At 45.5% G+C, this 27,097-nt stretch overlaps 1 protein-coding gene across 4 annotated transcripts in view; it reads left to right on the forward strand.

Moving 5' to 3' along the window:
* LOC135387939 (protein Wnt-5b-like) overlaps positions 1–27,097 on the forward strand; it is a 245,233-nt gene that overhangs the window by 178,586 nt on the left and 39,550 nt on the right. The window contains exon 1 of one of the 4 annotated variants that reach the window (XM_064617168.1): positions 25,297–25,616. The exons of the other annotated variants lie outside the window; for them this stretch is intronic. Within the exon in view, the coding sequence (XP_064473238.1) occupies positions 25,607–25,616 (10 nt within the window). The 5' untranslated portion in view covers positions 25,297–25,606. Of the gene's footprint in view, positions 1–25,296; positions 25,617–27,097 lie in introns of those variants that run through there. 4 annotated transcript variants of the gene reach the window in all.

A 27,097-nucleotide genomic window follows, 5' to 3' on the forward strand; every position in this document is an offset into this window, starting at 1 on the left:
GACGTCTGTGCGGTTGTAATCGTAGGCCACCTGACCGACAGTCGACAGAGGCGACAGTTCGAGTGTTGCCACTGAAACACGTGAGCAATTTCCGTGAACTTCTCTTCTTTGTTGTTAGATGAAGCCGCTTGACTCAGCTCTTGAAGTAGCCCCCATATATAGCTATCTTGTCCTCGCTCAACTCCGAGGACAACCTCGAAACGCGATACGGGTCTCAATCGTGATACCCCATGCATATTTTTCAACCTATCCTACTTTAACGTTCACCACGCAATCCTCCGTCTACTCTTCCCAAACACACCTGCCGAACACTACTTTCCCTCCCGCTGTCTACGTCAACTTCTATACTCCCACGTACCTTCCCAAAGTCACGCTGTGTGCAGTTCGCCGAGAAGGGGGGACAAAAAGTTTCAAAAATAACGACAAGGAACTTATACTCGGATGACGAGCAGCAAGCCAGGCGTACAGATGCACGCGGCACACACGCTTGGCCGACTGAGGGGAGAGCCCACCCGAAGAGATCGATCGCCATAGGAGGGAGGGAGGGAGAGGGGAGGGAGGAGGTTCGAATTAATGCTGAACAGAGAGAACGTGGGGTGGAAGGGGGGGTTGGAATTAGCGCAGCTGGGACTTATAAAGCATTTTCATTTCGCAACGAATGATTCGGCCGGCTAATGCACTAATGGATGCACAGCTCAAATCCTCTGGGAGATTTCTCCTATGTACGTAGAGTCCGGGCCGAGGGTCCTTAAGAAAAGTCAGGGCAACAGGAGACGCCGAAAGGCAAAGGGATAGATGGATGGATAGATGGGAAGAGAGGGATATATGACCGTGTGTGTATAAGGAGGGTGTTTGTGAGTATAATGGGGTGGAGATGGAGAGAGAAAGAGAGAGAGAGAGAGAGAGAGATAGTTTAGCCCGAGGTGGTACGGATGTGACGCTTGGCAGGACCGGCTGCAAGGAACGATTTTGCCCCGTGTGAAATGTAAGAGGCAATACTTTGAAATTTGACGACAAGACGACAGTGCCTTGAAGGTTCATTTCTCGAAAGAGAAGACTTTGGGCGACGGTGATACGCTGCAGAAAGAAACGTCGCTGTTCGGGATAACTGGAAGTCGTACCGATCCGGTTTTGGAGAGACGTGCAGGGCGAATCCAACAGTTCGGGCTGGTTCACCAATCGCATCAACTTTTCCCCGACACCCCACGCGAACACTGCACACTCTTTAAACAGAACTTTACCTCATAGCACGCTCTTAGCCAACTATAATCCGAGTAACATCGTTCTGTGCCCTGATTTGTTGAAAGCGGGAGGCGCACGCCATTTTATGACAATTAACGCAACTGCATGTATGAGTGTCACAAAGGCGTACGCATCCCGTTTTCAACAGATCAGGGGAGAGAACGGTGTCATTGTGGATGGTGATTGGCTAGGAGCGTGCTATCCAGTTCTTTCAGACATATGTCGGCACAGTTCCCTTAGAAGTCGGCCCAGGACGCACATTCCCCCAGGGCGTCAGTCGTGACGTTGCCCACCTCTGTGAGGCCGACAACAGCGAGCCCTTCCACCACCACCACCACCACCTGTTTAAAGAGCCTGGAACGTTCGTGGTGACGTTGTCCACCTCTGTGAGGCCGACAATGGCGAGACCTTTCACCGCCACCACCACCATCTGTTTTAAGAGTGCAGTTGTGTCGGCTGACTTCATCAACGACGAGTTGGTGACAATCGGACAAAAAAGGTCGAAAGCACTCACATAAGCAAAGGTACACAGGCACTCGCAGAAGGCAAGCAATGGCGTGGCTACTGTGGCGCCATCTATTAGCGCCCGAAGCAACTGGCTGCTGTAAACGGTCTATAGCGCACTTAGTCGCACTTCGTATAGGATCTCTCACCGGAAATCGGAGAATGTAACCTCGGGTATACCACTGCTGTTCTTGTCATTCTTTCATTGACCTCTTATCACTGTGTAGCAACAGACTGACTTAAAGTCATTCTATTGCTACACAGTGATACGAGGTCAATTGAGCGAAAGATTGCCTTTATGCCAAAAAGTTGTAGGTTCGAAATTTCAATTAGAAATATGAATAGCGTACGCGCTACGTCTACCGGAGCTCTCCCTACTACCCATCTTCCCCTACCGGCTTAATCTGCCTGTTCCCAGCACATCCGCCGTATGTGCTGTGTCCGTACTCGACATTTCCGAGCGGACACTACCTCATAGGATTCTTTCTTGCGACTCATCGACCCCCTACAGGACTTTACTATTGCCTGATGTCGTTGCAATCGAGCAGAATAATCACTTCTCCATCGCCTTCAAATGAATGTTGCGTGCACACCCTCACTCCTATATATAAAGTGCGCCGGGCGAACTCCCCCAACTGCACAACTTGTCGCGTGGAAGCCAATACTTAGCACTATCTGTTGTCCAGCAACCAATACCTCCCTCAACGACTCGTCCTCCAATGCCACTTACGACAATAGCAAGTCGGCCTGTGCCTGATTGCAGTCGCCTCTCTTTCTGTTTGCAATAAACATACCCTTTCACCGAATAACGTATTTCTAAGTCTAACCCGCCGTCAAGAACGTTGGAACCGTCAGATTTGTCGGTGCCCAAGAAGGCCCCATGTCCACAGTTGGCGTCCACTGTGTCCCGTGCCCAAGAAGGCTCCATGTCCACTGTTGGTGTCCACTGCCCAAGAAGGTATCATGTCTACTGTTGGTATCCACTGTGTCCGGAGGCTCCATGTCTACTATTTGCTCAGGCACCGCACTGCCAGGTCCACTGCCAGCAGGAAGACCAGTATGGATGTGCAACGAAATCATACCGAAGTATGCACTTCAACAAGGTCAACTACCGTAGAAGCTGGAATGCTCCCCCTGGTTCCCCTTGTTCTTCTTGACATGGGGATGAGAGTTGTCCTGCGTACACTGTATCGGGATAGCCACCCACGTGGTGTGCCAGAGGACACTGAGCACATACTCCTCAGCTGCCAGGAATACACACCAAGTTGTCAAATGCCACGGAGTGTGTTCACAGATACGTCAACGGGTCCTTTTGATATCAAGAAAGTACTCGGTGACAGGCCAGCGATCTATCGGCAAGTTGTGTTCCACTTTATGGTTTCCTTCTTCGGGAGTAGTGGGGAATACACATCCATCCAGGTAGCGACAGTACCGTAACCTAAGCGTGCTGATGTAGCCAGCCTAATGTAGACTTGAACGAACCTCAACATATTTTTGACGTGAAAACGTCTGTAAGTTCGGTTTGGTAGCCAGGTGAAAATTTACGATGCAACGAAACTTCTGCTAAATTTCATGGCGCGATAACTCGGTGAGTAATAAACCGATCGCAACCATCAGGCTAAATCCAGATAGCTTACACGTGTAAGATTATAGCTAAGGAGGCCATTGCGGCGGCAGACGCAGTCTCTGGGTGTGGCGTGCGCGAGAGACGGAAATATAGGGGGCACACGTACCTTGCGGGCAGTCTATCTCGCGAACGCGTGAAGCTAGGACGCCGATCGAGGTGTCATAGGGAAAGCGCTTCAGAGGTTCTACCTGGACCTTAAGCGCTATCGACTTCAACCAGCAATAACAAAAATTTTATAAACTTGCAAATTTGAAATATCAGAATTTTTGCCAGAATGTCCGCATATATGACACTAAAATACGATCAGAATGGAAAGAAACGGCAATCACAAGAAAGGGCGGCTCGAGAGGAACCCAAAAAGCCCCCAAAGTCTAGCACCGAGCGACCGCAAGAACTACGGGAGCGCCAAAAATTAGCGGCGGAGGCAAATTTGACTGCCGACGCGCACAGTGAGTTAACCCGTACCAGCGGGGGGCAACTTCGACTTCTGCGAGTGTGACAGTGACCTACAAAGACGATGGAGTGCATCCAGAGAGGGCTCAGCACTGTGGAGGAACCAAAGCCCGCCAGAGAACACCAGGCGCAGCGACGATGGGACGCGCCTTCGCCGTGTCGTTCAAGGAGAACGGGTTTGGCCAAGCGTACCGTTTCTTTCACTAAAATCCCGCAAAGGAGCAAAGGAATCGGAGGTCGTGACGTTTTCGTGAAGAACACTACGGCTTGGACACGACTGAGCCCGCCCCCGTTCTTTTTTTATTTCTTACTCTTTTTCAAACTAACCAAATAGCAGCGTATTTTGAGTGGGACTCCGCAACAAAATCACCACAAAGGTTGTGGCGTATCCGTAATCTTTGGGATGTCAGGAACATGTGAACGAGATATCTCGGTCCAAAACTGCGCAGATTTTACTCAAACGAATTATTACGAAGCCAGCGCTTCGCCTCTGTGAAGCGAGAGGGCGCTGAAAGCAACACACTGCTGACATCGTCCGAGAAGGGAGAAAGAATGCAAGCTCCGAAGCAGACGACGATGCTGGGTGACGTCACGGAATCCTCCCCCGGACGAACCTCCGTAGTATGGAGCTCCGTTTTCTGCTCTTCGCCTTTCGGTTCCGGTTTGCTATTGTCATCATTTACGAATTAATTACTCGCGCAAAATGAATGCGAATGTTGTATTTGATATCGAGGGGGTGGTTCGTGTTCCGTACGATGCTCAACCTTTTTTTCTTTTTTGTCGAATCCTTGCAAAGCCTCCCTTTAACGGTAGATCAAAAGAATACTGCATGTCAGAGGAGGTTACACATCTATGACCACGCATATTCACGCACAAAATGAGGCCGATAAAAGCCAAATAACATCAAACTGCTTGAACGAGTGAAAAAGAGAATACACGCAGTTGCGGCGGGGCACAACCTGGTACAACGACATCACTGACCTTCGCGTTTCGACGAGAACTGCGGACGAGGAGACCGACCTAACTGCTTGGAGACTTTTCTCACTATCTTACAGGAAATAGAAGAAAAAGAAACAACGCTCCTGTAGCCAGATGTACCAGATTGCCTGGCAACGATTCAAAACCGTGCCTACAACCTTCCACTCATATATAATCACTTCTACCAATATAGTTTAGAGAATGTGGTTGAAAAATGATACAATACACTTTGCATTTGACATATGGTAAACAATATAAATGATCTCATGGCTTTTAAAATATGCGTCTAGGTGCAATGTACATAGTGAATAGTACGTATAGATACAAGTGTATATATAGACTCATATATAATCCCTTCTACCAATATAGTTTAGAGAACGTGGTTGAAAAATGATACAATACAGTTTGCATTTGACATACTGTAAAGAATATAAGTGATCTCTTGGGTTTTAAAATATGCGTCTAGGTGCAATGTACATAGTGCATGGTACATAGTGCATAGCACATAGGTACACGTGTATATATAGACTTTTACATATACAGACCGTTCCAATTATACGTTTTGTCACCTTTAGTTTGTGTGTATTGCGCCCGTATAGTGTCTATAGTGTGGGGTAATGTGTGTGTATGAGTGTAAGAAAAACAAGAAAAAAAAAAACAAGATACAATGTCCTGTGGCGTGCTAGCACGACGAAGCAAGTGGGGTTATGAGTGACGTGTAGACGAGTGCACATGGAGAGAGGACAGCAGGAAGACGTCATGTTGCGACAGGGGCCGACTTCAAGGGAACCTATACTAAGATCTGTCAGGAAAGCCTGCCGAATGCTCAGGGAAAACTTCGGAGAGCACCAGGGGGTGGCACGATCCGAACCCATTACCTCGCAGTCCTTGAGCGGATCAGTTGGAACTGATACCAGGGCCAATCACACGGTACTGATGACCAGGTTGCGGGTTCGAACCCTTGTTTCTTCGCCAAGTGTTGCAAAAACGCCAATGTTGCTTCGCGGCACTTACGTGAAATTGAGAAAAAGAAAAGCAACACTGCGTCGGCATAGAAAGGAAACAGATCCAGATCGGTGCCCAGGTCCAGTATCCAAGGCCAATCCAGATCCAATTCAAACTTAGATCCAACTACCGGCCTCTTCTATATGCTGACAGCACTTTGGCAGAGAGTCAGCAAGTTCGCTCGCGCCTTCCCGCAGCACACTTTGGCGTTGATGAAAAACGGTTCAGGTTCATTTCTAATGACAGCGATGCCAGGTCGAGCAGCTGGACGCAGCTTCCGCGCTCAGTCAACTCGAAACCCATCTATTTCGCGAGGCATTCTGGGGTTCCCTGGAACACTTTACTTCCGGCCTGCATCCAGAGCACCTGTTTACTTCACCGGCTGCGATTCTTCAACCAGAACGTAACCGGCCGTCAACGTTAACTTGCAGCAATTGCCGAAGAAGAGTGAGCGCATGGCACACATTCTTAATGCTGCTGGTGCTGAAAAAAAAAAAAAACTGAGAAAAGAAAAACAGGCGTTGAAGTGAAAGAAGTTGATCCTACCGTAACTGAGGCAAGGGCAAAAGCTGTCTTAGCAAATGCATGCAAGTTCGTATGTTTTAAGCAAACGAACGACGAATGCAAAGCAAAGCAGAACGGTGGACAGTGGTGGACTCCCAATTTGAATTTTGAACGGTGAACAGTGCACGAGGTGTTAGAGTTGCACCGCTAGACAGATAGCAAGAAAAGCAAGAAAGAAGACCAAAGGTAATATGTGAAGGAAGAAAGACACGTAGAGTCATCTGGCGAAATGTTGCACAAACACAACCATGTAGCGCCATCTATGACGACGGCGAACGTTTATTGAGAAAACGAAACCGAAACTCCGCGCGAGGTGTCAAGCACTACACGGAGCGGCTGTACGTTCCTGATAATATTTTGCTGTCAGAAAATAATTTCCCCGTCCGCTCACATTCTATATAGTATGCTGGTTCCCTAAATCAAGAATTCAGAAAGTAAAAGAAATTGAAGGGGGCGTTCCTAAGGCTAACTAAGAAGGCCGACGTTTATAGTTCTCTCTCACCAACAATAATACATCGGTGGTGGCGGCGATGTCGTTAATCCGCCGTGGTGGTGCTGGTGGTGCTTGATGGTCGTGCTGGTGCTTCGTTTACGGACTGCGTAACCAATTAAAATTGGCAGCCCACTACTTGTACCAGGACCGCGGTTGCAGTTAGCGCGTGTTGAGTAAGGAAATTTGAAGACTTAAGTTTGAAGCATGTTAAAGTGCATTGTCATCTTGCAAATCCTACAGCAATCACTGTGCACTATTTTTTACACACATTGTACACACTTCACAAATATTTTCGTTTCAAGCCAGTCATGTTGCGATGCATGACTGACTGAACACAGCAGTCAAGAGAGAACGATTTTGTCATGGTCTCACGGCATGTCGTCAGCCTATAGAGAATGAGAGAGAAAGAAAGAATATTAAATGAATAAATGGAACTGGAGGAACTTGGAGGCTCCCGATCAAGGATCCCCGTGGTCTTTTCACGGCAGTCGTCGAACGATGTATTTGCAATAACTCTTGTGTTGTGCCTTTGCATCTTGCCGTTTTAAACGTGAGATAATTCCCTACGACTCACGACGAAGACTCGACCGGCTCCCAGTTGGCTATGGACTTTGCTATGAACGCAGCTGGCTATGGGCGCAGAAGACGCAATCCAGATGATGTCTATAAAACAGGGGTGCTTTCTGCTACTGAGTATCTTTTTATCTGTGAAATTACGAGGCAGTCTGCGAAGTGACATGCTCAGAACTATATGCCATGTGTCGCAGCGGGGCTCGTCGCCACATATAACAATAGACTGCGCCACTGGACGGCGGGCCAGAGTCGTCAATGTCGTGTGGCATCGACTCGTCAGGCAGCGGGAGTTCTGGGACAGGGAAGTTATGAAGGCTCTCAGCGCAACAGTTCCCACATTCCGTCACCAAGGCTTACACTGCGACACAAGTCACACAACTCAAGTTACAGAAGTATTCCTCCGCCAGCGGAAAATGTAGTCGGCCTCGAGAACACAATGATATCCTCAGGTCATTCCAGGGATGTTCTCTTGGGACAGGAATAACATCCCTCGGACATCCCCGTACGGTCCTCAGTTTGTTAAAAAAAACGTTAAAATACAATGCCTCTGGCCATGCTCACAAGCCCCTCTAGAAGGCCTCCCCAAGACACCCTCAGTAGGGTCTTAGGATTAAAACAGGATATCTTATAGATAGTGAGTTATGTATTTATTTGTTTTGAGAAGTGAACGCACGTTTTCAGTACAAGGCTGTGTTTTTTTTGTTTTTGTTTTTTTCAACCTCAGCCTCCAGCTTTCCATTTTCGGTTTCTCCCTCTTATTTGTTTAGCGTAGTTCTCATAACGGACAATGAGCGCGGCGGTTTAAAAAGCAAGCAGAGAGAAATATAAAATATTCAGAAAAATCTTTCCAGGAGCACTAAGTCCGAGAAACTACCCGTTGTTGACTCTATGAGATGAGCCACAGAACACTGTGTACTCATGTTCCTAAACTCAGAGAAAGGTACTGGAATTTCCTTCCGAAGAGAAAACAGATACCGTTTATTGCTTATTACGCGACCTCCCGTAAATTGTTGTCTTACTCGCGTCCGAATCAATACGAAGGGCGAGTTGCTAAGTTTAATTTGATTATGCAAACGAATAATACAACAAACGAGGAATTGCTTTGAGTATTAACTCTCCATCGACGTAAAGCCTATGTTTCTTACTGCTTTTTGATTTGAGACATTCGGCAGGACCTTGGTAGGTCAAACACAGTGCAACAGAATCGCGCATTTCAGTCTTTTTCGCGGTAAATGCTCCATGTATCATAGGCAGTCACCTTTTTTGGGGGGAAGAGAAATCTTACACAGGACCGCCCTTTGTTTATGACACATTCAGCATCAGAGATCGGCCCGAAAAACAAAGCAGATGTATCATGGCAAAGGTGCAAAAAACGCTGCTGCGAAAAACGCTGAACAAAATAGTGTTTCTCATCCAGTTAGTTACACACAGGAACGCACGAACGAGGCGCATGGGACATACCTGAATGACGCTTTACGGACAATACGCCAGTGTCATCCTCAGGACGTTCTACGGATTTATATCGAAGGACGAGGTCACGATAATGCTTTGGGGACATCCTGAAGACCGCGTAGGACCTGAGGACATTTGCGAATTCAAGAACTCGCAAATGATTGCAGCTAAGTTCGCAATTTTGAAACTCGACTAAAAGTGCAACAGATTTCCAGCGAAATAGTCTTGAGAAAAATATGGGACCATTTTGCGCTCTATTTTGATTTCCCATTTGGTACGCTGGGACGATCACTCCTGGCAGACGACAGTGGCTGCCAACGCGGCTGACGGTGGCTCGTATCCATGGCTACCATCTCGAACGCCCGTTCGTGATTGGCTACGGCCGTCGAAAACACGGTCCTGATTGGCTGACTCTTAGTTGTTACGTCACGTCGACGAGTTAGCAGGCCTGCTCTATCTAGGTGGTGTTGATGTAATACTGTAGTACCCACGTTGAGACACGGGGCATGCAAGAACATAGCGGACGCGAAGCAGATATGGAAGCCAATTCACAATGTCTTGCTAACGCGAGTATTTTATGTTTTCTCTTTGAAAGTACGCAAAAGTGCTCCAAGTGCATAGTCACCGACGGGGGCTTTCGCAACGTCATCAGTGTACAAGCAACAGTTTGCAGCATGTTGAAGTTGCTTGAAGAGCAGTTTGTACCATGGTTCCGTGCCTAAGCCAATCACAGACGTCTACAGGTTTATGGGCGCGGATTTGATTTGTCTCCAAATACATAAAAAGTAACCTTGCACGCTTGCAGTATCAGATTTCACTCTTTATATTTCTACGTTGACCTCCGTCAACTTCAAGCAGCAGAGCAGTACTCTCGAGTTTTGAATTTGAATTGGCTGTTTATTGCGATAGTGAACAATGGTATAAATACCGAACACGTGCAGACCCATAGCATAGTCTGCTAGTGGTAGGTCTGCTGCAATGACTTACATAAGCAATATTTCACGCGCAACAACATGAAAAACTCAAGTACGATAATACGGACAACACATTATACACTCTTACGCGCACATAACCTGATTAGGACACAGCTATTGGGTCTATGGGAAGAGAGTCCCATATCTTAGCTCCTTGAAATGCCTCCTCGAGTTGCCACTTTAATAAAACTAGTAAAACCATATTTCTCGTTTATATATATCCAACAAAGGTCTCAGCGAAAGACATCATATAATGACAGTTCCGTCTCACAGTGTACACCCTTTTTCGCGGAACAGCGTGGAATTGTGGCCAGAAAGAAAGACACCGATGCCCACTCAGTTATAGCCCATTCTGACATCCACTGAAGGGAGGCCCCTTCTTTAAACGTCTCAGCCTCTGCAGGGCGCCACACCGCGGGCGTCCACATCTACACGGGTCCCAGCTGGATTTCACTTTCTGAGAATCGCTTACGTCCGTATACCTCCGAGCAAATGTCGCGGACGTGCGAACATGATGGGCTCCAACTGCTTGCATATTTGTGTCTATCTCAAATGACGCGTTCTTTCCGCGACTCACTCGTGATGCGAATCACTGTAAACTTTTTCACACCTTTAAAGGTGTGCGCTATGCCCATTCAACCTGGTTGCGTAACATTGCATCTCCAGGATGATATTTTACAAAATTAGGAAAGCATTACTAAAGATCAAATGTCAGTGCAAATCTTGCTTTCATTATGTCTTGGATATTGTCAGTACGTGCTAATGCATATATGCATCGCTACCGATAATCGAGCACGCGCAAGTGTCTACAATACTGTTCAACAATGTTGAGATGTTGCAAGACTGCATTTTTGGAGGACAGACAACACTCGAGTAAAGAAAATTTGTGCGAAACCGTGCTCCATTATGATGTTACCAAAATTACACCTAAAAAGGCGTGCGCCATGCACGTTATTACACCTTTAAAGGTGTGAAAAGATTTAGAGTGTGGTCGAACACACCAGAAGAGACGGCATAAAACTATAGGGATACGGGCCGACCGAATCTGCGAATCCTCGAATACAGGGATTCGAAATTCAGAAATCTCAATCCCAGTGCCAAACACGGCGAATCGATGGCCAATGATGTTTTGAGGCTGGAACACATAGAAAGGACAAATACATACAAAGCCTCAAGTGCCTTGCGTCGATATCCGGTCGTACGAATGTGTGTATGAGTGAGAAAACATGTAAGAGTGAAAGTGGGATGTGTGTGAGAGAGTGGTTGGTTTGTCCCTTCAGATGACGCACCCAATTGGACGTCGCTGGGAAGGTGTGTTAGCTTTAGCTCAATGGGTAAGAGCCCTGGACCGGTAATCCAGAAGTTGTGGGTTCGAGCCTTACAACTGGCTAACCTTTTCAGTGACTTCCTTCTTTCATTGGCGAATCGAATCTTTCGAATCCACCAACGACGTTTGTTTGTTTCTTTTTAAAATTGGCGCCTCCGGAATCCGCCGAAAAGCCATTGATTGGCCTAAAAAGTTCCTGATCACACCACCACCGGCAGTAATGTCAGAAGGACTCTTCAACACATCGGGTGTTATAGCTGATAAAAAACGTAGTAGGCTAGATCCTGACCGTGTGAGAATGCAGGTTTGTTTGAACAATATAATCTGCATTAATTTAAAACTTCCGGTTGTATTTTCTTCCAATGACTTGAAAACCCGAGACACGTTAGAGGACGATAACAGACAACACAACACGGTCTCAAACTCAGCTGTCCGGTTTATTGCACAACAACATTTATTTATATACAACAACATTGCCTTGCATCGGGTTTTAAAGTCATGGATCGTCACCACCAGCTCGCTTGCAACCTAACCTTTCTTTCGTTGTGTTTTCTTGTTTGTTTATTTACATTGCTCTGGACTAGAAGAGTTCAGACAAGGAACTCATACATTTAAAGTTTAAAAGTAACATGGTTTTGCTTTTGATCACTTCTTAGTTTTATAGAAATAATTAAGACTGGATAGTTTATGTATTTCTTATAGTCGATGAACATGTTAAATAATTTAATTTAAGACGTAATGGAGGTGTTTTCTCCTGAATGTGAACTGCTACTTAATTCATGACGAAAGATGAAAGTCACTGAAAAGGTTATAGCCAGCTGTATAGGACCTACAGCTGACTAACCTTTTCCAATGACTTCCACCTTTCATCATTAATTTTTTAGGCACTTAAGGCTTTGTATGTATTTGTCCTTTCTATGTGTTCCAGCCTCAGAACATCAATTGTCTCATATTATTTAATTTGTTTTTCACTAAAAAAGATACGAATTCTGCTTCAAAACACTTTTCAGTAGAAACGCTTTCCCTGGTTTTTAAAATATTTTTTCAAGAAAGGACTCGAAAGATTCGAGATTTGTAAGATTCGTGGATTCGCAGAACTTTCCTTGGATTCGGATTCGGATTTGGATTCGGAAAGTTCTAGATTCGTCCCATCTCTATATAAAACGATGTGAAGGCTGCAATCATCGCTTCGTATTTGCATGGCATTCGCTTCGCAAGTAACACTACACGCTTAGTCAAAAATCGGTTCCAAAAGCCGGGACTCGTTGTGAAAAAATAAAACTCAAGCAATGACTTGACGCAACGACGAGGAAAACAAAATTTAACAACAAACGTTTCGTCTCCCATGCGGGAGGCATCATCAGGTGTGTCATTATATTATAAATATGGATAGACATTACAGATAACGTTTGTCATTAAATTTTGTTTTCCTCGTTTATTTTACCAAGTCGGTGTTCGAACTTTATCTGCTTAGTGGTTGCATCAGTTTTAAAATGACAATTCTCACAGCCTCTCTTTCTTCCATTAGTCAACGTATATAGGACGTACATATACCTGACACCCCATAAAGCGTTTTTTCCGCGCGACAAAAAAGTTTAACGAAAAAACTACAACGTCGCGCACTTCGCAATCGCTTATTGTTACGAGATAACATCAAAAACCGCATTCCTCTATGTAAACAGAGCGCTCGCAGCCTGCACAATCTTTCGCGCTGCACTCCACTGCAACACCACCCTGCTCTTACGCCTGCCCGACGCATAGAGGGCGCACCTGTCTAGCTACAAAGTGGACTGTCATTAGCGTTCTTAACACCTTCTGGAAGCCAATTCCTGCATAATTCCTTTCCTGCCGGACTCCTCATCGAGATTCCAGACATGATCGCCGAGCCGGTTAGAGATGCGTTATGGCAGTCACGGTATCGAAGGCGTTGCACTTTCCTTTTTCTTCTTTCACACATTTTTATCGACAGCAGCGACCTCCTGCACGGCGCCTACAACGCCCCCTTCGCAGCTTCACCCCATATTACGGCGTGTCTCGCACCCGCCCCACCAGCATGATCTTGTGAACTATCGGTGTTGCCCTTCATGATGCTCTTGCCCGTATTACTTTCTTTTTTTTCCTTCTTTCTTTTTTTTTGAGCAGGTCGTTTAAGTCTACTGCACGCTGCGTTCAGTTTTCGAAGTGTCTGACAGGGGAGGGGGGGGGGGGCATAACTGGACGATTTGAAACGCCTTCTTCGCATAGCAGGAGTATGTGCATTTGAGAGCGTCCCGTGCATGTATATAGTGCTATACCAAGAAGAGGTTATAAAGGGTGTCTCTCTTGCTTGAAGATAACTCTCTCAAGGGTGTGAAGTACTTTGTATGGGCTCGGAATAATAACGTTGTAAAGAGAGATGACATCATATCACGTAAAATCATGGTACGGATCTCGTGACGTGAGATTCTTACGCCATCTTCATGTTCATTAAAAGTTTTGCAGTTCCCTTGAGCAGACTTCCTGTCTTCTTGTTCCAAATGTCGTTAGATTAGGTAGCATTGTAAGCGTTATATAAGGACACCAGGCGATGGGCAGTACGGCAAAGGTAATGCGAAAGAAAAAAAGCGATCCTGCAAGTATGTATACGACAGCATTAATTGGTTACGGTCAATTATTTCTCCACAGAAAAGTTCATATACAAAGCTTCCTGCCTATCAGGTGCAATAAGATGTGTGGGTCTTCTATACGCCCAGCATGTGGCGATGGAGAAACATTCTCTTCCTACGTCTGCCCCAGACATTCCTTCCACTCGAGACATGAGGTCCGTCATTTCGCATGCGGCTACAAGAAAACGATTGTTCGCATATAGACATGCGTTCCTGGTCCTGGTCCACATGTTCCTGGTCGGCGTTTACTTTGCAATGTGCAAGATATTCCTCATGAAAATCGTTGAAAACAACAACAACAAAACGCATGCACATTCAACGCTGTTCACATTGCATACTGTTCAAAGATGTAAATCCATTCAAGAAATGCTTCCATGCAACACATAATGCGTAACATCTATACTATTTTCACGACAGTTGTTCGGGTGGCGCTGGAACTCTGGAGCAAACTGCATGCCCGCCAGACCGCAATACTTTCAAACCCTGCGCATATACCATGTTCTAGTTAACCTCCTGCGGAGCACAGCCCACATGCATTGTTCCACATCCTCCTTTTGCGGTGTGGAGCCTTTTCTCGCCGTATGCCATATTGATGGTCACGCACGATTAATTGATTGCTCCGGCTGCCTGGAGTCTATTGTCTATACCACTTCGTCGTTTTTTTCGGGAGGAGCGGTTAACGCCCCTTTTTCCGCGCCGAAGCGTCCCAGGCCATCTTCATTGTTCGTGAAGGTGCAAGATTGCGAAGTGCTGATGCTCTTGAGATTCACGTCCAGACGTGGCGGAGATGTATAGGGTCACGAGGTGGCTATCCCGCGCTATTAGAATAATTTACGCTGTCAGAAGGCGACGGTATCACCGTCGAAGTCGATGGTTATAGATGGCGCTCCGGTAATTTGCGTGCTCGGTAACGTGACCACAGTTGTTAGGCTGTATAGTTACATAGTATTCGCGATGATGGAGCGGCGTTATTCGTTAGTCGCACATTCTGAGCGCATACTTATAATTGTCTTCGAGGGATTGTTCCAGTTGCTCCCTTTAGACAGGGTCATTTGGAACAAGGTCCCTATTCGCCTCGAGATCGAACTGTAGGTGGCGCTGCGACGGATGCCCTAGTGGGGATACGGCATGATCGGACGCAGCTGGCTCTGGCTTTTCTACGCAGATATCGCAGTGTTTCTGGATAAAATGCTGCTGTCAGTGCCTCACATATATTGCGGATGTGTTGAAATGCGATACTTAGAACGCTGATAAGGTGTGAAAGTTGACAAATATTGCTGCACTGCGAAACGCTCAAGTCGCGAAGTTGTGAAAAGAAAATATCCTGTGTGCTTTTGAAGGGAAACACTGCCTCCTTTGTTACAAGCGTGATTTTGTTTGTCTTTTGCTGCTCTCGCTCGAATATTTATTCGTCGCTTGTGTATTGCTGTCTTTCCCGGTACCTTTTTAGCTTACGTAGAGACAACAAGGATTTAAAAAAAAGACTCACTCCAAATTCCTGTCTCCACTGATCTAAATGTACAATGTACTAATCAACAATAACAATGAATCTAAATGTACAAATGCGCAAGAATGTAACATAAGGGCAGAACAGCCCAGTAAGTATTGAAGCCCCTCGCTACAATTTTTGCAATTTTGCGTCGAGCGAGTACGGGAGAGGTTCGAGGTTTTACTCGTCTCCTGGGCGGGCATTCACTAAATGGTGCTAAAATATGTTATGAGATGACCACACCTTTGTGGTGGACTTGACTTTGGGGTGCTACCGGTCAGGTAATAACTACATATAAACTAAGTTTTTGGTTCCAGCGGCAGGTATATATTCTGAAACACGCTGTTGCACACGTGCTTCATACCCCAAAAAACACGCGTGTTTTACATATTACGTTCAGGGGTGGTGATAGCATTTTACCTTGAATGCGTGCGTTCCAATGATTACGTATGTGAAAAATAAAAGTCTAGTCTGTCATACGGTTAGATGAAATTAGATGAAAGCTTGAAATTCACACATTTAAAACACCCGTGTCATAAATATATATATTCATGCATTCATATATTCCATATATTAATACATTCTATACAACTTGTGTCTAGCGCGTGCAGAAATATCCTAACTGAGCATTGTGAAGTAACTTAGAACAGCTAGCACAGAAACCATTCTATAAATAACTGTGACATAGTTTTATACTTATAATAAAAAAACTGTTACAACATTGACCTTAGCTCTTGGTACATTTTGTTTGATATACAGAACCGCAGTTACAAATATAATATAGCACAGGCCGATTGGAATCCGCATACAGGAACATATGCACGTTCTGTAGTTTTCTTCCCTGCTAAGCACGCTGGTGCAGAGAACTAGAAAAGTTCAACAAAGTTTTCCACCAGGTAATTTTCATTCATTTTGAAGCGATTTTAAAAGCTCAAATGTGCAGAAATTGAGCCTTCCAAGCACGTTTTCGAGCGCGATGACCACAGCGAAAGCACCGGCTCAAGCCGCGAATCCCCACTAAAGGCAGTTCACGGAGCAGCCGCATGGTGGCGACGCTGTTCGATCTCGAGGCGAATAGGAAGTTTTAGAACAGCAAGCGACGTATAGATGACTAAGGCAAGCATCAAGGACATCGTCTCTAGCGGATATTAAACACGCAACGTTTCCAGAGTCCGATTTCGCCGCCACTTTTTGTACAGTGCATTTTTTTAAACGACACAGGCGCAATGGGCAAATATGAAGCTTCTCTAGACGTCGACCTTTTTAGCCACTCCGAGTCCTCACAGTCATCTCCCGACATTGTAGCTCTTTATCAAGCGGTATACATACAATCAGGCTTTTGCCTTCCTGTGTGACACTTTAGCGTGAAGAGTGTATCTATGGTGTATCCTCCACATGGGCAACTCGCACGTTCAATTAACAGATTTTTTGCGAGTTTTGTTTCTATATCTTGCATTAAACGCTTCAGATTTTGCATTTTTGGAACAGCTCTGTCGCAAGCTCACATAGGCTAGAGTATAAGTTAACGCCAACGAATCCCCTTGACTATGTCTGGCTTCACAGATCGTCGGTTCTCTTTATCACGGACAATACGAGGCGATGCAGAATTACCCGGCAAGCGTCAGTTTCCAATAGACATCACCTTCAAGAGAATTGATCTATCAGAAGTACCTTGCGCGCACTCTGTGGTGGCGCGCCTGGGGTGGTCTGGAGTACGGTGCTGGGCATCCTTTAGGCACGTTAGGCTGCCCAGGGGGCGCCCTCGCTCACTGCAATCAGTGCCACCTGTGGTGGCAAGGATAAGTTATATCCAGCCTTTAATTCAGTTATTTCGCAGATTCATGCAGTCATTACATAAGGCGTTGGACACATACACCGAGGTAGAACGAACACGAGACAGAATTCACGCGATGACGTGTGAAATCGCCAACATCGTCTTTTACGCTTGTAGAATATGCTAGCAAACTTTTCTTCCGCCCGCCACCAGGGAAGAAAGCGGGCGCAAGTGTCGCCATGCGGCCAAACGCATCCATTCTTGTCTCATATCTCTCGTTTGTAATAGTTCAGGACCGCTGCTCATGCCTTTCAAAAGACAAAACGTCCCAGTTTTTTCGCGAGGCGTATTATGCACTTTTCGCAATTAGGTAATTGTGTTTACTTACAAAAGTAACGAGCGTATTCGTGCTAACTGCATGAAGTATATACACACAGCGGATGTGGATGGATAATTACAGTTCGATGAAACGGCGTTCGATGGAACGGTGTCAATGAAGCAGCGTTGAGTGAAATGAGCGGACATCATTGTATAGGCAACATATACTTTGTGTATGGACAGACAAAGAAACCCGGGAGATGCAAAAATCAACTTTCCTGTGCACTGGTCCTAGAACCTGTCTTACTTGGAACTAGCCTACACACTGAATCAGTGAGGGCAAACTCCAAACGGCGTCATTTCTATCTTAATTACAGGACACTGTAGTCCTGTGTTTGATACAGGATATGATACGCCGACACAGCACATTAGTCAAACAACGAGCAACATTGTGCTCGCTACAACTTATTCGACAAACTCACACACAACACCTAAAGGACACAAATCTCACATCACATCTCAAAGTCAACCTTGCAATTTCCAGCGCTGATGACCCATCTAAGCTCATGTAGAGCGTGCCGCTTTCACATCAGTCCCCCCATTGTGTCGGACAAAAAGAACCGAAGATCAAAGGGTCCCGAAGTAAACCACGCCAGGTTCCAAAAGAAAAATGAAGAACAAGGACTGAGTTTAACGCGATCGCTCATCGCTCTCGCACCTTTGTGCCGAGGGACTGGTGATGCGTGCCGCGAAAACCTCTCATTAGAGGCGAGATAACGCGGGATATCGCTCAACAACCTCGCGTGCGAACGAGCTCGTTGCTAAGCCTAACGTTTTTTTAGGCCTCTCTATACATACGCGGTGTTTTTTTTCTCTGCAAAGTGTAGGTAACGCGGCAAGTGAGAACTTGCGTGAGTAGAGGGCAGCACGCACACCAACCATCCTGTCGTCTGCTATGAATGGGGGTGTTCGACATGAAATATCTGGCACTTTTTGTTTTGTGTACACGATAAGATAGAGTGGAGCGTTTTTCAGCAAAGGAACGTTGTGAAATGAGTCTGGATTTCTCCTCCTCCTTTTTTTATTTATTTTTTTATTCGAAGGCCGGGATATACGACTTAATGATCGAATGAAAGGTAGCCATTTATTCGAGGTGTGCTTTCACAGGTGAGCCCGGATGCATCATCTGGCTGATGATGCGTTATCGGTTGTAGAACATTTTAGTTATTCTTGTGCGTGACAAACAGGTAAATAGCTGGCGTTGTGCGCAGTTAGAACACCGTGTTTGTTTCAGAGTGTATGGTCCAGATATCAAATGCTTCCTTGCTGATAGTAAAGTTAAAGTAACTAGAATAAAAAAATGAGGAAGCAACTTTGAGAGGAGGTTCTCTCACGGATCATCATGAGGGCAGCATCTGAAACTCGACTATCCCCAATGATGTCCTTCTAAGAAAATGAGTTGGACACTGAGCAGATTTATCGAATTTTTCGCGCGATTTTCTCTCGAGAAGGGATCGAGCACTCACCGTTAGCTGTGTCGTGCATCTTTCTCACGCCTAGAAAAGAAAATAGGTTCGTGAAATTCAATACCAATCATGTGCAATACACACATTCAATAAGAACATATTCGAATCATGTACATACACAACGAGACGAAAACAAAAACGAAGCTTGAAAAAGTTTTGACACTTCTTAATCGAAGAAACAGATACTACGATACAATCACAACTTGCAATCTGACCCATTTCCATGTTCGTGTCGCCCCTAGTGGCGAAATGTCGAAAGTCGCGTTTTCATGCAAGTAACCAAGACGACCCCGCGGTAAACTTGAAAGAGAAGAGAGAAACTGAAATTCTGAGGCTGAAACAACATAGAAGGGACAAATACAAACAAGGCCTCAAATTGCCTAAGAAATCAACGATGAAGGATGAAAGTCCTGGACCGGTAATCCAGAAGATGTGGGTTCGATCCCTACAGCTGGCTAACCTTTTCAGTGACTTTCATCTTTCATTAAAACAGAAGAAAGAGTGAGCTGCGCGTTACGGGATTATGAGTACAAAGCGTCGCCTAGTCTCGGCCTCAAACGTAACCTCGAAGCATATTATATCATATAGGAACATATACAGGGTGTTCACCCTAACTATAGAAGTAGCTTTTAAAAATAGAAAAAAAAAACTTTTTCCCAGTTTTAACCAATGGCTATGTACTCTACGCCTAAAGGCCCAAGATGGCTCATGCAAGCATCTGTGACGATGCATTAATTCACTTTCGTTAACTAACTTTTTAATTATCAACGATATAAGATTGACCCAATGAGAACATCGGATCCCTTGGGGTCACTGGTAACGTTACCGTTTTCAGAACAAAAATTGAGGCAGTTATAGCGCGAGGAAAGGGTCTGGAAATAAGATACGTGCTCTGGTGATCATTTTTCGACGCTCAAGCAGATGCGCTCCCGTTTTCATTTCTTTGTGCATGCGGGGGTGGGAAATAGCTGTCACACCAACCTGCCCCCTTGCAATCTGTACCCCCTGCGACAGTGTTTTCCCTCTCCCGCATACAGAGGAAAGGAAAACGGGAGCGCTTCTACTTGAGCGTCGAAAAACGACCACCATATCGCCTTATTTCCAGGCCCTTTCCTCGCACTATAACCCTCTCGATTTTTGTTCTGAAAACGGTAATGTTACCAGTGAGCCCAAGCGATTCGACGTTCTCATTGGGTCAATCTTCTATCGCTGATAATTAAAAAAGATAATTAACGGAAGTTAGTTAATGCATCGACACAGAAGCCTGCCTGTGCCCTATTAAGGTGAGCCCTTAGGCGTAGAGTACATCGTCATTGGTTAAAACTGGGAAAAATGATTTTTGTATTTTTAAAAATTACTTCTATAGTTACGGTGGACACCCTCTATAGGAAATGATTAGAGAAAATGACAGTGAGTCCCTTGATATGGCAAATTTGAAACGCGTGAGTCATGTCTATAATTATCGTAATCCTTCTGGATGTGTCCTATGTGTTTCAAACATTGCAGTATAATTTAACTAGACTGTCAAACACAGTCGATATTGACCTGTCTAAAATAGGCCAGCATGATCTGTTAAATTACTTTTGTGCATTAGAGAATTTTTATCCATTTACCAGGTCACTTGTTTTTTACTACACTGAATACTACAGCATGGTGGTTACTCGTGATTTGCATCTCTTATGTATATTCCGTGCTTCCATTCAAATATGTTCTTCTATAGTATTCAAGTATTAGTTATTGATTACTGGTTTGATTTACAGTTTTCTGTTTTTTATGCCTTCATTTAAATATGTTCTTTATTGTTGAAGTATAAGTTATTGAAAGAGCTTGTACAAGAGTCTTAGTTGTCTCATATGTTTATTCGCGCTGACAGCGGGTGACTGAGGTCTTTGTCGAGTTTCTTTAAAACTTTTTTTTTTGCCTCAACCTCCCTTTCGCTTGTTTGTGAAAAAATAAATACATATCAAATCACGCCATCTAACATGGCGGCTGCCTACAGGTGGCTGCGCATGCGCATACCCGGAAAAGGACCAATATAACGCGACGTTCAACATTCCAACGCTAGGGACGACGCGGACATGGAAATGGTCTTTAGTACCTCGCTGTCTCGTACAAAGAGAAGACACCTTGCGAAAGTATGTTACGTCGCTACTGCCGTTTTCTCCTCATGGGACCTCACAACACAGTTCCACGTCACCGCATGGACAACGAACTAAGGCAAGTCGTGTAAAAAAGAAAAAATAAAGAAACAAAAAACGTGAGTGCGCCGGAACTCCAACCCATGCACTCCCCTTATCTGAATTCCATCATCACAAAGATCACCACTATAGCCCTTTAACCCCGAACGTTGTTCTGGGGACGCGGGCCCGTCCATCATCAAGCTACGCGTTTGGTCATCGAACAGCAAGTACTTTCCTTTCGAATACGGGACGAGTCTGGGAGTCGACCCTGGTTCGATTACGGGGGTTGGGCCGTGCTGTCTGGGTGTTTTCCCGGCGGGGTTTCCTCAGACGCTTTAAGACAAACGTCGGTACAGTTCCCTGTGACGCCGGACCACGACGCATGATCCCCCCCCCCCCCCCCTGAGATAGTCGTGACTCCTGACCGTGGAGGACTACGGCAAGCACTTCCACCATCACCACCGCCTCGAATACGGGATGAGCTGGGATGAGTTTGTCGTCCCTAACCGTGTATTCACACGAGCGACATCCTCACGGAATATTCTAGTGGAAGAAAAAGCGAAAACACCGCTCGCAAACCCAAAGTTCCGTCCCGTGTTATGTTGAGCATTCACACGGTGCGGAATATCGGGAGTGGCGTACTGCGCGTTTAGCAGACGACACACTAGCAGAAGACACCGTGTTTTCCTGTCGTCTGCTACCGAATATCCTGTGGCTGTGTAGCAGGATATTCCCCACGGTTAGCAGCATACGTGAAGACACGACGTTGAGTGCTCGTGCTATGACGGAGAGAGCTATGGCGCTTTTCGCATCTTCCGCTTCTGGGGAAATGTGTTTCTGCGATGCTGTATTTGTTTCAGTGCTTGCCCCGGCTTGGTTACTTTCCAGTTAACTCTCCCTGTTTCCTCGCACAACACAACCGATGCCTCCGAAGACCAATAAGTAGCCATATCTCACGTCCACCTTAGAAGTCGGTCTCCATATTTCCCAGAATGCCCCGCCTCATTTACGGCCCTCTTCCGGAGCACACGAGAGCGATCCTTTGTGGAAGCATCCGTCGAAAACGACCCTTGTCTCGCTGTTGGCAGTCGACCTGCCGCGCATTCCCTTTTGTTCCCGTGCAGCGAATGTTAATCCAACCACTTTTCGAAGCCCCTTTCTTCCTCCACTGCTACACAATCGTTGCCGGACTTCAAACCTTCAATGGTCCTAAAAACGCGGTGCGGAACATCAAAGAGAACGGGGAGATGGTTGTACACTTAGACAAAGGACAATATGCGCGCCTGGTCCTTGGCCTTGGAGCCGATTGCAGTTAAAGTTATGGGGTCTACGGTGCCTTCGGGTGCTTCGCGTTGGATATGGTCGGAGCTTACAAATTCGTGTACGAGTTCGTCGCGCGGAACGAATGACTAAGAAAGGAGGAAGGGAGAGGGGTGTAGGCTTCTGGTGACTTCTATACGCTCCCCGGCTTTTTGTGAGGTAGCAGTGTGAGGTGAGGTATATAGGGTCGTGAAGTTGTCGCTGCGTCTCCTGGAGCTTGGAGCTTCGAGCCTCGGCAAAGTTGAGACATGCCTCAACACGACGAAGTGTTGGCAATGTTACGTTCTGAATGTGGTTGACACTGGTGGAAATTGTGACGTAAGGAGTTGTAAACGCAGAATCACAGACGCAAAGTTAAGGTGTTTTGCGTCACAGTTTCTTAGATAATTTTAATAAGGGGAGAAAGAGCCCAGTGTAGGTTTCGTTTGTAAGCTTCAATTTCAACGTCGTATGCCATCTTCATAAGAAATCCATTTCGTGCACGCTTCATAAAAATAAAACGAGCGAATGTGCGGCAGATGTGTTACGATGGACTTCCGCCTCGTGATGTGTGGATTGGGCATGGACTCTACCAGAGTCAACCAGCAAGTATATCTACCGTTGTAATGGGGTACAGGTGTGTATTTTATGGGGCGGAGGATTAATTAGGGTCGGTGAACCTTGAGCACAAAATGGTAGAAAGAAAGGTTATTAGTGTCAAGAAAGAAGACAATTTGCAAACGTGGGCATTCCAAGAAAGAGAAACGTAGACAGGCTGGGGGTCAAACTCATGATGATAAACCTGAGCAATGGTCAAACTTACTGTTTTACTCTTGTGTTTGCGTCATAAGCATGTTTGCCCATCGCTCAGGTTTATGATCGTGGGCATTCCAAAAAGGTGTCCCTCGCGGAAAGATGGACAATCAATCATCGCTTGCTTCCTTACGGCGTCCGTACTGATCTAATCTAATCTAAGTGACGGAAAATACGCATATTTTTCTAATTACGAAAACGGTCACCACGCGCACTACTGTGTGCAAAACGGCAATCTTAACACTTGTATTTCCTGCAAGTGGAGCTCTGTCTATGACAACGGGTGCCACAACAGCCACACCTTACTTTCATGATAATAACTAATGATGATGCACTTCCTCTACCTGATCATTGACTTATAGCCTCTATCCATGTTTCGTTACACTGCGTTCATTAGTGGTTAGTTCAGAATTCCAGTTATGATCAGCAGCGACATCACAAGGGTTGGCCTGATGGTTAATTTTGCCTCCATTGGGGAGAGGTCAGGAGCGGTTTCGAACCTGCAATTTCCGGACGTCCAACAAGTGGACAAGCTGTACCAACGTCTACTCAGCGATATGAGCCCCCGCTGATGCCGTATCAATATCAATTTAATGAACGCTTAATTTTGTTGTTGCATGCATTGTTCGAAAGAGACTGTCGTCTTGAAGACACGGAAGGTCGCGTTGGAGGTGAGCGCCGCCTACCTCGGTGCTCTAATGAGAACAGTTTTCCTGGTATGCCATTGAGGTCGAGCCTACTTTTTAAACATGTAATTGCACTATCTTCCTCCACTAAATATTGGCCCCCTCTAAATAGGACGCTGCGTATTTTGAAACGGCGCGCGCGTGACAAGGTGTAATTGCCACTTTTTTTTTTTTTTTAAGACACGCGTTTACACAGCTCACAACACGCGTTCCAGATCCATCGAAGGTGTCTTCAGGGACCTACTTGTTGCTTCATGAGTTCCTGATTCGGTATTTCAGGGAAATAGTAGCCCACGCACATTGCTTAGTGGAACGGTCCTTGGTTATATGGTGTGGAAGACAGAGTTGATTATACGTTCTTGATATAGTTTCATGACGAAATTGCTTCCTGCTATATTTTACTCGGGATTGAAGCCATCAATGTTAGCTTTAGAAAAAAAGAGAGGATGAGTAAGTAAGTAAGAGGAAGAAAGGAAGAGAAAGAAAGAGAGTACATAGGAAGACGCAATTACTGTCTGAAGGCGTGGTGGTGCTACCAGGATAACGCCCAGAGACAACCCGTTTTTTTACTCAGTTACTTGCGTTTGGACTTTGGGCTAAAAGATGACAAAGGCACTATGCATCTGGTGACGCCATTTTTATCGCGGGAGAGGGTTTTTATTTCAGAGGGACTTTACTAGGAACCCAATCCTGGCTGATTTCTCCATATTTTATAGCTTTTGTGTCTATGCGTTTGACTGTGTTAGTTTACTGTGTAAGCACCACTCTCGTAGATCAAACTAACCATTTAAAAACAAAATAAATAAATCAACTGCTTTGAACACACGAATCCAAGAACGTTTCGACATCTGTGAGCGTTCAATACCTAAATCAGACACGCCTTTTTGAACACAAGTGCGTCCCTGCTTCCTTATAACGTCTCGCTTTCTTAAACCCCCCCGACATATCTCTTTTCAAGGTCTCTAATATCATCTGCATGAGCGACTCCGAACAGAGTAAGCAAGCAAGCAACCCTGAGCATGACGCAAGAAGAAGAAGCCACGTACACGACAAAGCCAAGCCGAAAACCGCATTCCGCCCACATGCATACAAATCCGCCAGTGCTCTCACTGCATGAGAGAAAGACTTGGCAAGAGCACATTTGCCTCACTTAGTTCCCGTTGCTCTTGTCCCTTTCTTACGGAGTCGTCGTCGGACGGACCTTTTTTTCGCAGCTCAAGAGACGGCAGACAACAAAAACAAAATCCGCCCCGTTCTCAACCACTCTCCGGCCTTCCAATCGGAACTCGATCCTCATGACGTCACACAGGCGAGGCGTCTCCCTATTGGCCAGGTGTGCAGTCGAAGGCAGAGAGGGAGAAATGAATGGTTGGAACGGGGAAGTTTTTGGCACGGCTGGCGTTTTATTTTTCGAGCAGACGATTCACAATCGAAGTTTTTCGTTTGCGGGGTCGGTCGTGAGGTGTTTTTTGGTGTCGTCTGCTAGAGTCACTATCGTCTGCTACGTGGATGTCGTCTGCTTCGTGAAGGTGTGATGATGAATATTTCGGGGCGTCCCTACGGTGGTGTGAAAATATAAGGAGAGTGCTCGCACACGAGGATTATGTTGTCTTCGGCGGTGTGACAATGAAGAAAAGCCGTGAGGAAGGGGTGGCGGAGAAGGTAGAGGAGGAGTGACTTGGACATGAGTTTTGGTAAGCGTTGTTTCGTCTCCGAAATTCAATTGCCTATTGGACGCATGTTATGACGACGTCTTGTGAATATTATTCCCTCGCGGCGCTGGAAGTACACTTCATAAACTTTCCGAATATTCTACGTATTTACAGCGAAACACGCATGCTTTTCTTCTTCTTTCCTGATGACGTAACAAGCAAAGTGACGTGAACATCCTGGATTCGTTGTATTCACTGTGACATGAGTGGCACACCGATTACCGAGTCACAGGGCCAGTATAATTCAGTGCACACTATTCTCAGTTATTCCGGGGTGCATTCATATAAACAGTATGACGCAGTATTTATTTATTAGGGGTTATTAGGAATTATTATTATTAGCACTATTTATTATTCCATAGCTGATACATGAAAACGCAGAGCGGCATATAATGTGTTTGTCTTGCCTGAATGTGAATCATTTATAATATATTTATTGTTTTACCTTGCGAACAGTGAAGCTTAAACAATTAATTAGCTAAGCGTACGTGCAAGCCGCATTATCTCATGCCGCCAACAGTTTTTGTTTGTTTGTTTGTTTGTTTACCCATTTCCGATTATGAGGAACTTGGGTCACACTGCTTGTGTACCGACAACAGAGTATGTGCAAGCCTGAAAGGTGTCCAGATACGGAATAATTCTTCAGACAAAGGAGCAAGTTACAGCGATCAGGATATATCCGGAGTAATGTAACGTATCCTATAGGTCATCTAAACAGTGAGTTTTAGAGCATCGCACGTGATGTTCCTGCGCACTGCGCGAAGCTCTCTCTTGCGCGTGCGCCGAACCCCCAACGCCATGCCTTACGTACGCAAAGGCAATAGTGTACGATGCACTCAAACTCTTTATTATATTCTGTTATCTGTATCGTTCATAGACTTCAACAACGGCAATGGTGCTCTCAGACTTTCGGACAGTTTCATATTGCAGCAGTATATATGGTGCGCTGATAAGTACTCGAGAAACACTGATATCAACCCTTCGCGGAAACGTATTTACTAAGGAGGCACGGTCAAATGTACAACCAGTGGCGCATTGGCTTGTCACAAAGCCAGCGTTGCTTCGCGGCGTTAATGCGGAATCACGCTATAGTACGAAGCACTGTGGTGTACATAACTGCGCTTGAAGCACAAATTGAGATCACATATATCGTGGCCACATTGGTCACGAACCCGTAGGTCCGTTTCAGAGGGCTGAGTCACCGCAAACTGCGTACAAAAGGCAGACAAGTGTGTCGCAAGCTGTACATCGCTCTGTATATTATCCACGGCATTTTAACAAGAAACTGCCCGAATTAAGAAAAATAAAATAAGCAATATTTTAACTTTTGCTGTATAATCTTTACGGAAGTTCAGAGTTTAGCTTGCGTAGCGAGAGCTTTTGGTATATGCCAGTGTTAGGAACATTAAAAGCCAGCTCATGATCATATAAGAAGAAGAAAAAGTGGAGAAGCCAATATCATG

This window comes from Ornithodoros turicata, chromosome 3 (assembly GCF_037126465.1).
Source record: "Ornithodoros turicata isolate Travis chromosome 3, ASM3712646v1, whole genome shotgun sequence".
NCBI classification, from domain to species: Eukaryota; Metazoa; Arthropoda; class Arachnida; order Ixodida; family Argasidae; genus Ornithodoros; species Ornithodoros turicata.